The 16,001-nt window shown below is 52.8% G+C and overlaps 1 protein-coding gene and 1 non-coding gene across 4 annotated transcripts in view; both read right to left on the bottom strand.

Moving 5' to 3' along the window:
* MECR (mitochondrial trans-2-enoyl-CoA reductase) overlaps window positions 1-16,001 on the bottom strand; it is a 30,696-nt gene that overhangs the window by 13,760 nt on the left and 935 nt on the right. For 2 of the 3 annotated variants that reach the window (XM_002716066.5, XM_017346528.3), the window contains exons 2-3: window positions 1,956-2,053; window positions 1,408-1,539 (exon numbers count right to left, since the gene is read on the bottom strand). In XM_002716066.5, the coding sequence (XP_002716112.5) occupies window positions 1,408-1,539; window positions 1,956-2,053 (230 nt within the window). Of the gene's footprint in view, window positions 1-1,407; window positions 1,540-1,955; window positions 2,054-10,761; window positions 10,781-16,001 lie in introns of those variants that run through there. The other variant, XM_070078907.1, reaches the window with a different exon arrangement.
* Window positions 6,331-6,449, bottom strand: LOC127493852 (small nucleolar RNA SNORA32). Its single transcript, XR_007924390.1, has one exon. It is a non-coding gene; the product is annotated as a small nucleolar RNA SNORA32 (small nucleolar RNA).

Below are 16,001 nucleotides of genomic sequence, written 5' to 3'. Positions count from 1 at the left end.
TCAAATGAAGCTCCAGCCTCCCGGCTTCGGATCGGCTTAGCTCTGGCCATTGTGGCCATCTAGGGAGAACCAGAGGATGGAAGACCTCCCTCTCTGTCTCTCCCTCTCTCTATAACTCTGCCTCTTAAACAAATAAATCTTTTTTTTTTTTTCTTTGACAGGCAGAGTGGACAGTGAGAGAGACAGAGAGAAAGGTCTTCCTTTGCCGTTGGTTCACCCTCCAATGGCCACCGTGGCCGGTGTGCTGTGGCCAGTGCATCGCGCTGATCTGATGGCAGGAGAGGAGCCAGGTGCTTCTCCTGGTCTCCCATGGGGTGCAGGGCCCAAACACTTGGGCCATCCTCCACTGCACTCCCGAGCCACAGCAGAGAGCTGGCCTGGAAGAGGGGCAACCGGGACAGAATCCAGCGCCCCGACCAGGACTAGAACCCGGTGTGCTGGCGCCGTAAGGCGGAGGATTAGCCTAGTGAGCCGTGGCGCCGGCAACAAATAAATCTAAAAAAAAAAAAAAAAAAAAAAAAAAAAGACAGAAACAGAGGGAGAGATCTTCTATCTGCTGGTTTACTCCCCAGATGCCTGCAACAGCCAAGGCTGGGCCAGGCCAAAGCCAGGAGCCTACAACCCTATCCAGGTCTCCCATATGGCTGGCAGGGATCCAAGCATTTGAGCCATCATCTGCTGCTTCCCAGGTACAACAGCAGGGAGCTGGACTGGACACGGAGTAACGGGGATTTGAACCAGCACTCGGGTTGGGGTGTGGATGTGTGGCTTCCTAGGCTTAACCAGCTGCACCATGACGCCTGCCCGTTCTGGTGGCTTCCTCATTCACTTCATCCTCTTCCACATGCAGATCCTCTCTGCTGGGGCTACACTGGATTTCCACCACTTCCTCACTCAGCGCGGTGTCTCTGCTCCTTTTATTTCCTCCACATGAAGGATTTTGGGCTCATCTCCACCATCTATCAAAGGTCCGATCCAGCAAAACCTCCTCGCGAAGCCTTTTCTGATTGCTCCCGAGACTGTCTCTCACACGCACCCGGAGGAGGCCCAAGTGCCTGTGCTGCCTGCGGACTTGCTGCACCTCCCTTATGGAGGCTTTGGCTTAGGAAGATTTCTTCAGTGAGACTTGAACCTCCTGAGGCTCCTGTTCTAGTCTCCACTGCACCTGAGGGCAGGGGCTTAGGGGCGAAGGGCTTCAGAGAATTACAGCTCCAATGAACACGGACCCAAGGGGAGAACACATGCCCATCACCTCCCCGCTCAGCTCCCCCCACTGCGGCAGGTACGGGGACTTAATAACAAGACCTGCACCTCTCAGCTACCCTGGGCCAGGGAGAGAAAGGCTCCAGAGTGGGTCAAACAGGATCTGGAAGAAGGAAAAGGCTGCTGGCACCCGGTGAAACTCACCCAAACCGGCACCGGCTGGAATCACCCAGTCTCCTGGCTTCAGCGCGGTCACGTTGCTGCCCACTGCTACCACCTGTCCAACGCCCTCATTCCCGCCGACAGCAGGCAGCCTGGGAAGGAGGCCATAGTTTCCTGCGGGACAAGGACAAAAGGGGAGGTCCAGGGCAGCCTGGGCAGTGGAGGAGCATGGGCCTTAGCGTCACGGACCTCAGCTTGAGCCAGGCTCTGCTCTCGCTAGCAGGCGACTGAACCCACCTCTGAGCCTTAGCTTCCTGCTCTGTGCCTGGGGTGCCGGGCCCAGTGCTCATATGTGTTCATGCTTATTATGAGGATTAGGTCATGTAGGAAAGGAGCCCAGCGTGGGGCTGGCTCACTCCCCGCTGCCATCCCTCTAACTCTCAAAGCCTCACATTCCGGAGAAGGGAGGTCACTGAAGCCGCCGCCTGCAGCCGGCCCATCTGGAGAGCAGCTGCTGCGAACCTCCCACACCTGAGCCGGAAGGCTGAGCATGAACGCCGATTACCGTCCGCTGCAGAAACCAAGGTTACCTTGGATCATGTTTATGTCGGACGGATTGATGGGGGCCGCCAGCATCCTCACCCGGACGTCGGATCCTCCCATGGCAGCAAGCTCCACATTCTTCAACCTAAGCAGAGTCAGACATGTTACCATCGGCCCGGCTAGACTGGGCGTCTTCGGCTCACGGCGGCTCTCTGGCGTAGGTCAGGCTGTGTACGGGTGTTACAAGAGGGACAGGTGCTGTAGGAGCACAGGCAACAGGTTACCTCTCCATTCCACTGCCCATGATGGTTATAAGAACCTTGTGGTGTGCCCCCTAGTGACACAGATTTCAGACCCAGGGGGGCCGGCGCTGTGGCGTAGCAGGTAAAGCTGCAGTGCCGGCATCCCAAATGGGCACCGGTTTGTGTCCCAGCTGCTCCACTTCCGATCCAGCTCTCTGCTATGGCCTGGGAAAGCAGTAGAGGATGGCCCAAGTGCTTGGGCCCCTGCACCCGTGTGGGAGACCCAAATGAAGTTCCTGGCTCCTGGCTTTGGATCAGCACAGCTCCAGCCATTGCAGCCATCTGGGGAGTGAACCAGCGGAGGGAAGACTTCGCACTCTCTCTCTCTCCTTCTCTCTCTGTATAACTCTTTCAAATAAATAAATAAATCTTTAAAAAAATTAAAAAAATATTTGAATAGCAGTTAGAGAAAGGGAGAGAGAGACTCTTCTATCTATTGGTTTACTCCCCAAATAGCTGTGACATCCAGGTCTGGTTAGGCCAAAGCCAGGAGCCCAGACATCCATCCAGGAGTCCCATATAGGTGGCAGGAGTCCTAGCACTAGGGCCATCTTCACCTCTCTTCAGGCACATTAACAGGGAGCTGGATTGGAAGCAGAGCAGCCAGGACTGGAACCAGCAGCCATATGGGATGCTGGCTTTGCTATAATGCCAGACCCCAAGTAGTTCCTCCAACAGGCACCCTTGGGAAACACTGGGCTAGCCCACCTGCCCTGATCTTGTTGTTGGCCCCAACATATAGACACCGTGGGGAAATGAGAACTCCCTGGTGACTCTGACCCCTCCGAGAGTGACATCCTTTCTGATCCCCGTCTGCCAGAAAGGGGAGGCAGCAGGGGTCAGGGCCATGGGTGGGAGCTCCGCGACAGGACAGCTGGGTCCCCACGGGCAAGTTCCTTCTCCACTCTAGGCTGCTGCTTCTCCGTCTGTACAATGGGGTGGTGGTGGTTAGGACCTGATCACTTCCAAGCTCCTCTCTCACCTTCAGCCTGTGCCAAGACCCCTGCTCACAGGGCCCTCACACACCTTGGTACCAGCCTCTTTACCCCGCCAAGATTTGCTCAGCCACTCAGACCTGCGGAGGGCTTCTGAAAGGGGCCTGGTAACAATGTCCATGTGTTCCTCGTTATAAAAAAAAAGTTTATAAAAAGGAGACCCACCAGGCAGACAGCAATGACCAGTGCACTGGACCTGGGGAAGGGGCCTGTCTTGTGACTTTTTAATGAGACCCCCCCTTTTTTTCCCAAACCTCTGAGACGTCATGTCTGCAATGTTCTCTCTGCCAAAAACACTCATTAAGCAATAAATCTCATTTTTACTCAGCAAAGACACCTAACATGCCCACCAGAGGTTCTTAGCATTAGGCGGGCGCATTAGCAGAGTAAACGGAGAAAATCCCACCCACCTTCTGCAGAACTCAGACTTCAGTTATACCCGAGGCTCTTGCAGCAGGTAAAAGTATGATTTTCCAGAAGTGCTCAGCACGAAGAGTACAACCGGAGCAGGTACCCAGCACACACCAGGCCCTGTGCTAGGGGCTTTAGGTACATGCTCTGATTTCAGATTAACATTTTGGGGCCGGCGCAGTGGCACAGCAGGTTAAGCCTCTGCCTGCGGCATCGGCATCCCATATGGGCCTGGTTCGTGTCCTGGCTGTTCCTCTTCTGATCCAGCTCTCTGCTAATGGTCTGGGGAAGCAGTGGAAGATGGCCCAAGGGCTTGGGCCCCTGCATCTGCGTGGGAGACCCGGAGAAAGCTCCCGGCTCCTGACCTTGGATTAGCCCAACTCTGGCCGTTGCGACCATTTGGGGAGTGAACCAGAGGATGAAAGACCTCTCTCGGTGTCTCTCTCTCTCTCTCTCTGTAACTCTGCCTCTCAAATAAATAAATCTTAAAAAGAAAAAAGAAAGAAAAAGACTAACTTCATGAGCAAAGACTGACGCCTCCATGCTAGCAAACAGGAGACCAAGTGCCTAGGGGTTATGGAATCCACACAGGCTAGGGTAACTGAAAGGGACAGAGCTGATCTAACTCCACAAAGTTCGCTCTTGCGGACTCTGCTCTACATCAGCACCCTGGAATTGGTTAGGGAATCCCCACGTGCCCACAAGGACCCCTGAAGACCTGAGGACCCCCCTGAACTGGATCATAACCAAATCAAGGTAGGCCGTCTCACACCAGGCATGAGAAATACCGGCAAGAAACCGGGAGAGACCAAGTCTCTGCAGAAAACGGTTAGGTAGGAAGGAGGTGGATGAGCAGAGCAGAAAGAATAGAGGGGCCTTTTAGGAAAAGGCACATGGGCAGGCCTGTGTGTACACATAGCTGGAGCAGGGGGAGTGCTTCTAGCAGCAAGGCCTGGTCTGTGAGTACCAGTTTGGGTCCATGCTGGGCACTTTGCAGGCCAGCTTTCATCCGCTAACAACAGCTTCCACACCATTGTTCTGCTTTCACAGCTGAGGAGTGGTAAACACCGTGTGCCAGGCCACTACCAGTCAGTGGCTGACCTGATCTGAACCTCACAGTTTGAAGCTGGAGATGCCAGGCAGGAAGGGGTGGACCCCAAGCCACGTAGAGGGCAGTGAAATGAGCCCCAGCCTGGGCTGGAGCTGCACCTGCCTTACAGGAGGAGGTGTCGGGCCCCCCAGTCTCTCTGCCGCAGGGAGAGGAACGCGTCTCTTCCACCGGATGTGTGTCTGTGTTCCAACGAAAAATCCTGCCCAGAGCAAATGGGTTTCAGACTAGCTGCCCCTTTATGTTATCCCCACTGCTTCTCTCCTGTGCTGTGACAGATAATCAGAGTTTTTCAGTAAGCTGACGAAGTCTGTGTGCTCAAGCTGCTTAAAGACATTTTTTTCTGCACATTTTCTATATACTCTTCGCTCAGCCCAGTATTTCTTTTCTACAAAGTGAGAAATTCAATTCACCCTTTGAGACCCAGCTCAAATTTTACTTTCCTAATCTTTTGCGGCTTTTCCTGCTCCGGGCTACCATACACAAAGGGGGTTGATTAACTACCGTATTTAAGACCTCTCCTAGGGGCCGGCACTGTGGTGTAGCAGGTGGGGCAGTCACCTGCAGTGCTGGCATCCCATGTGGGCACTAGTTTGAGTCCCAGCGGCTCCACTTCCGATCTAGCTCTCTGCTATGGCCTGGGAAAGCAGTAGAGGATGGCCCAGGTCCTTGGGCCCCTGTGCCTGCATGGGAGATCCAGAGGAATCTCCTGGCTCCTGGCTTCGGACCAGTGCAGCTCCGGCCATTGCAGCCAACTGGGGAATGAACTAACGGACGGAAGACCTCTCTCTCTCTCTCTGCTTCTCTTTCTCTCTCCCTGCCTCTCCTTCTCTCTCTGTGTAACTTTCAAATAAATAAATCTTTTTTTTTTTTTTTTAAAGACCACTCATCGTTTGTTCTATTTTAGTTTATCAGCTCTCCCAATACATTTTTTTTTCTTCAGTTGATCAAGGTAAGACACAAGGGGCCGGTGCTGTGGTGCAGTGGGCTAAGCCTCTGCCTGCAGTGCTGGCATCCCATATAGGCGCCAGTTCTCGATCTGGCTGCTCCTCTTCATACCTGTATCTTTTTGCCTATGGCCTGGGAAAGCATTGGGAGATGGCTCAAGTGCTTTATCCCCTGCACCCGCGTGGGAGACCCAGAGGATCCTGGCTTCGGATTGGCTCAGCTCCGGCTGTTGCAGCCATTTGGGGAGTGAACCAGAGGATGGAAGACCTTTCTGTCTCTTCCTTTCTCTGTCTGAACTATGCCTCTCAGATAAATAAATAAAATCTTTAACAACAACATATTAAGTGATATTAACATGGAAATAAATGTTTAAAGAAACGATAAGACACAGGTTCACAATTTCTTTTCCAATGCTCTTGGGGTCAGATGTACTTGAGTGTAGAGCCATGTGGACAGTACCCAGTGACCAGACACCTGGGTGTGTCTGTAGCACAATGGATGGGCATTCACACCAAGTGGGATGGATAAAGATCACGTAAAAACCGCACATAAGCATAGAGAAAGAAAAAAGCTGTCAGTTTCCAGAACTTTCTGGATTTTGGAACTGCAGCTAGGCATTTGGATTTGGACCAGGTCTTTTATTTTTCTTTTTTTGTGAAAATGTTCCCAAAAGGCTGATTGCTATCAAGGTAGTAGAGAAAGCCTGGTGAGAAATTTTTTTGTGGTCATGTCCACAGCAAATGAGAAATTACATTCTAAAAGCCTTGGTAAAAACCAAACCATGTCTTTTAGATTTGAGTGCAGGGTTCTTTCCCCTCACCTCCTAGTTCTGCAGTCAGAATGTGTGTGTGCCATCTCATCATTATGGCTGTGAGCTCACGGAGGACAGAGAGCCTTCAGCTTAGCTCTTGTTTAGCAGCGATCTGGGACGGCACTTTTGTCCCTTGTGAGAAAATGTGGCATGGAAATGCCGGTCATTCAGGGAATCAGGGGAGGGGCTCAAACCACAGGGACTCAGCAACCTGCACCTGTTCTCCCAGGGAAATACTCCAGAGGGATGGGCTCAAATGAAAATGATTATCCTGAGGGTCGGCGCTGTGGTACAGTGGGTAAAGCCGGTGCCTGCAGTGCTGTCATCCTATACGGGCGCCGGTTCTAGTTCCAGCTGCTCCACTTGCGATCCAGCTCTGTGCTGGATCCACGCCTGGGAAAGCAGGAAAGTGGAAGATGGCCCAAGTCCTTCGGCCCCTGTACCTTCATGGGAGACCTGGAAGAAGCTCCTAGCTCCTGGTTTCGGATTGGCTCAGCTCCAGCTGCTGCGGCCATTTATGGAGTGACCCAGCTGGTGGAAGACCTTTATCTCTCTCTGCCTCTCTGTAACTCTGCCTTTCAAATAAATAAATAAATCTTTTTGTTTTTTTATTGACAGGCAGAGTGGACAGTGAGAGAGACAAAGGTCTTCTTTTTGCCGTTGGTTCACCCTCCAATGGCTGCTGCGGCCAGCGCACTGTGGCCGGTGTGCTGCAGCCGGCGCACTGCGCTGATCTGAAGCCAGGAGCCAGGTGCTTCTCCTGGTCTCCCATGGGGTGCAGGGCCCAAGCACTTGGGCCATCCTCCACTGCACTCCCAGGCCACAGGAGAGCTGGCTTGGAAGAGGGGCGACCGGGACAGAATCCAGCGCCCCGACCGGGACTAGAACCCGGTGTGCCAGCGCTGCAGGCGGAGTATTAGCCTAGTGAGCCGCGGCGCTGGCCGATAAATAAATAAATCTTAAAAAAAAAAAAAAAGACGAAAATGATTATCCTTAAAAGGGTTCAGTCTAGGCATACAGATCAAATGTGCAGTCAGATTGCACTTAAAAATCTGAGCGACTATGGTCAAGATGAGAATCCAGGTAGATCTCAGTTTACTGAGGAAGGGCAGGGCATGCATCTGGAGTAAAACGGACGGTGCTGGTTTCGAATCCTGCCTTATTTACCAGGTGGATGTGCCTCAGAATACCGCTCTATACAATGGAGACAATACTGAAACCCAGGATCGATTCGCTAATCCCAGCATTAAATGACTTAATGTGCATAAAGTGCCTACTACAGCACTCAGTACACAGCAGACATGGAGAAAACGGCGGCAGTAACACAGCAGGACTTTCCACTGAGCCCCTCTGGCGCGGCTACCGAGACACATCTCTGTAAAGAGTCACCAGACCATGGGGCTGGTGCTGTGGTGTAGCAGGTAAAGCCAATGCCTGCAGTGCTGGCATCCCATAAGGGCGCTGGTTTGAGTCCTGGCTGCTCCATTTCTGATCCAGCTCTCTGCTATGGCCTGGGAAAGCAGTAGAGGATGGCCCAAGTCCTTGGGCCCCTGCACCAGCATGTGAGATCCAGAAGAAGCTCCAGGCTCCTGACTTTGAATCACCCAGCTCTGTCCATTGCAGCCATTTAGGGAGTGAACCAGCAGATGGAAGACCTCTCTTTTTCTTTTTCTCTCTCTCTGTTTCTGTCTCTGTGTAACTCTGCCTAAAAAAAAAAAAAAAAAAAAAAAAAAAAAAAGCGGCCAGCGCAGCAGCTCACTAGGCTAATCCTCCTCCTGTGGCGCCAGCACCCCAGGTTCTAGTCCCGGTCGGGGCACCGGATTCTGTCCTGGTTGCTCCTCTTCCAGTCTAGCTCTCTGCTGTGGCCAGGGAGTGCAGTGGAGGATGGCCCAAGTCCTTGGGCCCTGCACCCACATGGGAGACCAGGAGAAGCACCTGGCTCCTGGCTTCGGATCAGCACAGTGCGCCGGCTGCAGCGTATTGGCTGCAGCGGCCATTGGAGGGTGAACCAATGGAAAAAGGAAGACCTTTCTCTCTCTCTCTCTCTCTCTCTCTCTCTCTCTCTCACTGTTTACTCTGCCTGTCAAAATAAATAAATACATAAATGAAATAAAAAGAGTCACCAGATCACTGAAAGGGAGAGAGCAATTTTGGCATAATTCAAGTCAATTTAATTCAAGAACTATCTATTCACAGTCCACGTGCCAGGCACTGTGCCAAGGAGTTTAAAAATCAGTAAGATCAAATGCCCTGCACAGCAGCTGTATGTCTGGAAACACGTGGAGCTCACTCAGACGCCGGCTTGTGGTGTGAGGGCCAACTGAGAGTATCTAACCCCACAGGGGAGGAAAACAGGGTTAGAAACGGGTCGTGAGGGGCTGGCCTTATGGTGCAGCAGGTTAGCGGCCACCTGCCAATGCGGGTATCCCACATGAACGTTGGTTTGAGTCCCATCTGTTCCACTTCCAATCCAGCTCCCTGATAGCACGCCTGGGAAAGCACTAGAAGATGGCCCCAGTGCTTGGGTCCCTGCCACCCAGGTGGGACACCCAAACGGAGTTCCCAGCCATAGCTGTTGCAGCCATTTGGGGAGTAAGCTAGCGGATGGAAGATCTCTTTCTCTCTCTCTCTCTGCCTCTCGAATATATTAAAAAAGAAAAAGATTCGGAAGAAAGGTTCTCTTAGCTGGACTTTGGTTTTTAAACAGGAGCTTCCCGGGAGGACTCAGAGCGGAAGGCAGGCTTCTCTGCCTAGAGACTGCCTAGAGACTCTGACCTGACAGAGGGCCAGCGACGGGTGTGGCCTGGAATGGAGCCAGGGCAGTGGAGAGAAAAACTCCATAGCCCGGAATCTTGTAAACACGCGCCATCGAAGTCGTTTAGTGACCAACTGCACGTGGGGCGAAGGAGCAGGAAGTCTTGGATGGTGTCCAGGCTTCTGGCTCGGACAGCTGGACATGACGTTGGCAGGAAGGAGGAGGGCATTTGGACGATGGATTTCAAGTCTGAAGCAGGTGACCTGCGGTATGGCTTTGGAGCAGGGGGCTCTCTGGGCTAGACAGACAGAGCTGTCAGGTGTGTATAGGTGGGGTCCAGGGAGGAGGAAAACAGATTCTGGACAACTCGGCTGCACAACGAAATGACAAATGCTGACAGTTTAATGAGCTCCAGGCTTTATGTGGATTTTATGTGCATGATATTCTGCAGTCCCCAAAACACGTATGTGGAGGGCAATTTACAGATGAAGAAACTGAGGCTCAGCGAAGCCGGGCAAGTTGCTCCAGGTAAGTGGCAAGCCTTGCTGACTGCTATGCTGACACCCGCTGCCCTGCGCTGGTGGAATTCTCCTCCGGGAGCTGTTACCAAGTATTCCCTGGGACCCATTATGTTTGGGAAATACCGCCCACACACCACATCAGCGTCACAAAGGCTGGGAGAAGCCCTTGATAAAGATGTCCACGTCGCTCTGTGCAATCCAGGGCTTCCCAGATTTTACACAGGCTGGGGACGCGGCCTGCACTGCCCAGCACAGGCTGCCCCGGAGCCGCAGTCTGAGAAACAACGCGCTGGGCTACCCACTGCTCTGCGTGCTCTTTGTTGGCACCTGGGGAGCCTGGCTGCTCTGTGCCAACTGAGATCAGAAGTGGGAGGGAAGTTCGGGGGGGAGGGCAAGCAGGGCCGATCAGGAGACGGCAAAGCTGCAAACACAGGCAGGTGGTGGCAGGGGGGAGGCGTGTTGGTCCAGCTGCGTCTCAGCAGGGAGACCAGCCCCAGCCTGCCTGAGGAACGAGGAACGCAAGGGACAGTGCAGACCCTGCTGCTCCTGCAGATAGCTCTCCCAGCGTCGCCAAGGATACCGTTCTGCCGAGACAGGAAGGAAAACGGGGGCGAGTCTGAATTCCAGGAGTTGGACCTCTGTGTGATGATAGCAATTTCTTCCCTGTTTCTTTCTTTCTTTTTTTTTTTTTTTTTTTTTTTAACTCACCAGAAGAAACAGTTGCTGTGTTACAGAGTGCAAAGGAGGCACCCAGACACAGCATGGCAAGATCCCAAGCTGCTTTCCCGGGACCATTCCCGGCCTTCCCCAGTGAGAGTAACAGCGGCGCCATGCAACTCGGAGGCATGCCACTGTCTTTAGCCGACAGATCCCAGGCTGGATAAGGTCACAATGGCTCCTTTGAGGCCGACGCTGTATACCTGTGATGCCATACGAAGTACAAGGCAGACAAAAGCAGACAGAAGAAAGAGCCCTTTGAGAGGCGGGAAGAGAGGCTAGTACCCTGGAGACTGGCTCGCTTCTGTTTGCTCTGTACGGTGGGCGCCGCCAGCTCCGCTCAGATCTCTTTCCCGCCTTCCCCAGTTAATTAGCGCCGTTTGTATTCATCTTCATCTTCCACTCAATCACTTCAAACAGTAACAGAATCTGCAGCAGGAAGAACAGGCAGGGAGAGAGGTCAGTGACCAGACTTCCTCCACTGCTCGGTACAGAGAGCCGAGTACGTGTCTCATCACTGGGCACCCGTGGTCCCCGGCAAGCGGCCTCCTGTGACTCAGTGAAATGCTGGTGTGCTGGGTCCCTCGTGCTGGCACCTGGAGGCCAGGAGGGTGCGACTGGGCAGCCGTGAGGGCCCCACATCCCTCAGCTCACCTGCTGCCCCCTGTCCCAGCAGGGAACATTGGTGGCCTCAGCCGGTAGGGATCTGGGGTCTTGGGCTCTCAGGGAGAACTCGTTTCCCTGAGCGGAGCTCCACGTTACGAGGCTTGCACTGCACACCCATCTGCCTCCCTGGGCCTCCTCTGGCCCTCCTACTTCCAAGGGATCCACCCTCCTTCCATTCAAGAATCATCTTTTGGTTCTTTAGCACAAGCATTTTAACCTCAAGACAAACAGAGAGCTAGGGCGACTTCTACCCCGAGTTGTTAAAGAATCTCTCTCCATGCCTTCTCAATCCTCTACTTTGCTTCAACAAAGATCATCAGGAAGCCTGCAAGCCCCATAACATACATGTCTCATTCTAGGGAAACTCACTGAAGGGAGCTGCCGAGTCCCTGTGAGGCTACCTTTGTCTCTCAGGGACAAACATGACCATGAACCCTTGCCTGGCTGGAGGCTACTGATTATAGAATCAACCAAGGGCAAAGGGGATCCTTGGTGAACTCTGGTGCCCAAGGCCCAAGCTTTGCAGCCATACCCAGAACTGTGGCAGCAGGACAACTGCTGGACACAGAGGATTCACGGCTTGTACCACGTCCATGGCTGCAGGCTTATGGGAGACAGTGGACAGCGGGTGTGCCTGATTTGGCACTGCTGACCTTGGCGAACCCCTTCATCAAAGAGTAACTGAAGAGAACCCAGACCGGAGTGGTTTTCTGACTCCAGTAATCAGTGGCAGATGTAGGACCAGAATCTAGGCTCTTGCAGGGGGGCTCCAGTGAAACACCCAGCCGAACCTTGTGTCATCTTTGCTTTTCCTTCTCACTGAGGGTGGGCAAGGCCAGAGAGCCTGTCAGAGAGCAGCCAGGACAGACAAGGCAACACTAACCACGGGGAGTTAGGGCCGAGGCAGCGCGCCTCCCTGGTCCCAGACTACCGAGCGATTCCTAGAGTGACAGGCGCTGGAAGGCGCAGCAGGCACTGCCTCACAGGATGTGGTTTCCGCTACGGCTGGAATCCTCCCATCTCCTCTGAGTGGCATTCAGCAGAGACCTCCCTCACAGGAGCCCACTCTGAGCGCACAGCAGGCACGCAGCGAATGGCTGCCAGCCTGGAACACTCCAGCTCTCCTGGGGCACTCAGTGTAGACCTCCCTGATAACCGCATAGGGCAAGGGACCCTTTTTTGGGGGAGTCCATAGCTCTGAACCTACCCCATGATGGCACTTACTCCACTGGACTAGGGTGGCCCCTTGCCTTGGGTCTCCGGAAGGCGAAGGCTACCATGCCTCCTCCCTGCAGCCTCAGGGCCTAGCATTTAGTAGGGCCTCAAAGAATAAACACAGACGAACTTACGAAATCGGTCAGTTCCACTCTTATCCCGACAACAATGAAGAGCCCTCAGCAGAGCACCAAGACAACGTGTTACAAGTTTTCTCAAAGCACTGTGATTCTAATTTCAAAACCAGCTTGATTTCAAACACTGACATCAACTGTAAAAGTAAATAAATAAGAATAAGAACTCTGAGAGCAGACACTGTCCCACAGCAAGAAAGCATAACCGATACAGCCTGGGTGCTCATGACCTGCTCCCCCGAGACAGAATGGGTACATGATTCAACGGTTTCCAGCTCAGGAGCTGGAGTTGTGGCGTAGCAGGTAAAGCCACTGCCTGCAGTGTCGGCATCCCATACGGGCACTAGTTTGTGTCCCAGCTGCTCCACTTCCGATCCAGCTCCCTAAGGGCCTGGAAAAAGCAGTGGAAGATGGCCCAAGTATTTGGGCCCCTACCATCCAAATAGGAGACCTGGATGAAGCTCCTGGCTCCCACCTGGCCCAGGCTGGCTATTGTAGCCATCTGGAGAGTGAGCCAACAGATCAAAGATTGATCTCTCTTTCAAAAAATAAATAAATCTTAAAAAAAAAGGGGGGTGGGTTTCCAGCTCAGTGGCATTTTGCAATAGCAGCAGGCAGGTGAGGAATCCATCATGATGAAGATCCTGAAAAGGGGAGGAGACAGAGGCTACTGGCGTTTCTATTAGCTTCCCCAGGGTGGGCTGCCCCCTCCATTCCCAGTAGAAACTTGGGGTTACCTGAAGGGCCCATAATCTTACCTCTTCCTACTAATTTACAACTTTATACTCGATCTCATTCTTAAAAACCACTTGAGGTGACTGTCATTATTTCTTCAGGCTTAGGTCTATTTCAAGGACTTTTAATAAAGAAAGGGCATCCTGAAGCTGGCACTGTGGCCCAGCCAGCTAAGCTCAGCGTTGCTGTCAGCAACACTGGTATCCCATGCAGAGCACCGGTTCAAGTCCTGGCTGCTCTGCTTCCAATCCGCCTCCCTGCTAATGCACCTGGGGAAGCTGCAGACGATGGCCCAAGTGCTTGGGTCCCTTCCACCCACATGTGAGACCAGGATGGAGTTCCTAGCCCTGGCTTTAGCCTTGCCTGCACGTGGCTGTTGTAGCCATTTGGGGAATGAATGAGTGGGTGGAAGATTTTTGTCTTTTCCTCCCTCCATCACTCTGCCTTTCAAATAAATAAATAAATCTTAAAAAAAAAAAAAAAGGAGCATCTTAATTGTATGATCTTGGGCAAGTGCCTTTTAACTTTTTCAAGCCTCAGTTCTTCAGTTTCCTTGTTTATAAAATGGGGAAAATATTTTTCACAAACTTTCTGATGTACCCTCATACATGCGGAGAACTTAGCCTGTACGATGAATCAGAGCTCTTCTCATCCTAACACCCAGAAAATTGCAAAATTCTGAGGGGATTTTCAGGGGAAAAAAAGGGAGAATGACTTTGGGATTTCTGGGAACTAACTGGTAGGGAATCCAGAAAAATGGTCCTGGGGGAGGAGGCCTGGGAAATTTCTAGAATGTCTGTCATTCTCTGCAGTCTCATATTTACATTTGTTGTTCACAGAAAAGGCCAAGTGCTTACTTCAGAGAGTCCTTTTGGGGAGGAAGGGAAAGAAACAGAGAGAGGGAAAGTGGGCTAGCAGGGGAGGAACAGCTGGAAGCTGACAGGGAGCAGCAGGCCCGGGTCTCTCTCTGAGTTCTGCAACCCTTCAGACCTGAGCAGCGGGCCTTGTTCCCCCCCCCTTCGGCTCCTGGCGCCCAGTCTACAAGGCAAGCACCACAAACCACAGCAGCCTAGGGAATGCTCTGTTCAGATTCTGAGTGGTTCCATGACCCGACCCGGTGTAACGTGACCCAGACACCCGCTCGCTGGCTGTGTAAAGGACACCTGGTTCTCTCTGTGACAGTGTGGTCACCCTAAACCTCAGAAGACTACAAAGAGAATCCCGGCCTCTGGCCTCAGTCCATGCTCAAAGCTGCCCGAATCTGGGTCAGAAGAGGAAAGGGTCCCCTGGGGATGGGGGGGGGGGCGGAGGTGAGGGTGGCAATGACGCTCGCCTGAGACTCTCCCACTGGCAGTGGTTCTCAGCTGTGGCTGGGCAGCAGGCTCCCCCTGGAGAGCTCTGAAGACCAGCTCAGATCTGCCGAGTACTGCGAGGTAGGGCTGGGGAGTGTGCACTTTCTAAAAGCACTGCAGGTGACCCAGCTGTGCAAGCCACGGCTGAACAGAACGCTTTGCGGAGGAATCGTGTTTTGAACTTCAGGGAAATTACCAGGTTCCAAACAAGGACGAGAGACTTTTTTCCCAAGTGGCTTCTGCCAGTCTGTTCCAGCTTCCCTGGCTCTCCAACAGGAGACAATCAATCGGGAGCCAACTGCACTCAGCTGTCCCACCTTCCTGGGGGCCCTTGAACATCAAAGATGCCTTCCTCACTACCACTACCATGGAACTCAATAAAAGGTGCGTTCCTGAAATGCAATTAGATTCGCATTTATGTTGGGAGCACCTGTCTCATGGCATGTCTGGCACCAGGAATGTAACACAAGCGTGTGGGAGAGGTGCGACGTTGCTCGTGTTCAGGGTACACGCCTGGAAACGCTCAGCCAGCACATCAGAGCAGCCCTCAGGGAAACCAGGGCCCCGACATGACTTACACAGTGTGGGGTTTACCGACTGATTCTGTCTTCTCCATATTCTTTTTCGTTGCTCTAAAGGTGGGTGTGGGAAGGCTGAGTGCATGACTTTGAGTCGAACTGAGGCTTATCTTTCCCACCTGTCAAACCATGCAGCCTGTATTTTAATCATTAAAATAATTCCATGTTTGTGTCTCCCTGGGAAAACAGTCAAAACTATTTGCTGGGAATCCAAGAGTTGCAACCAAGACACTGCAGGTTCTTTTTGGAACACGAGGTCGGTCTTAGCTGATCAGCACCACGAGCTATGTCTGTCTATATTGCCTCCAATGATGAAACCGAGGCTCAGAGAACCTCACTAATTTACCACACACACACACACACACACACACACACACAGCCAGGGCAGACTGAGGAAGGGATCTGACCCCAAGTGTTCTGATCCCCAGACTTGAACTTTTTGCCCTAGCACTACTCCAGTGGCCCCACCAGCCCTTCCAATGGCGGGTTATTCACGCACAGCTTCATAAGGGCTTGTCAGCTCACATACTGTTCTTTTTTTAAATTTTTGACAGGCAGAGTTAGACAGTGAGAGAGAGACAGAGAGAAAGGTCTTCTTTCCGTTGGTTCACCCCCCAAATCCGGAGCTAGGAGCCAGGTGCTTCCTCCTGGTCTCCCATGGGGTGCAGGGCCCAAGTACTTGGGCCATCCTCCACTGCACTCCCAGGCCACAGCAGAGAGCTGGACTGTAAGAGGAGCAACCGGGACAGAATCCGGCGCCCTGATTGGGACTAGAACCCGGGATGCCAATGCCGCAGGCGGAGTATTAGCCTAGTGAGCTGCGGCACCGGCCACATATTGTTCTT

The sequence above is a fragment of the Oryctolagus cuniculus genome, chromosome 7 (genome assembly GCF_964237555.1).
Source record: "Oryctolagus cuniculus chromosome 7, mOryCun1.1, whole genome shotgun sequence".
In the NCBI taxonomy this organism is placed as follows: Eukaryota; Metazoa; Chordata; class Mammalia; order Lagomorpha; family Leporidae; genus Oryctolagus; species Oryctolagus cuniculus.
This window is presented reverse-complemented; position numbering and strand designations above follow the sequence as displayed.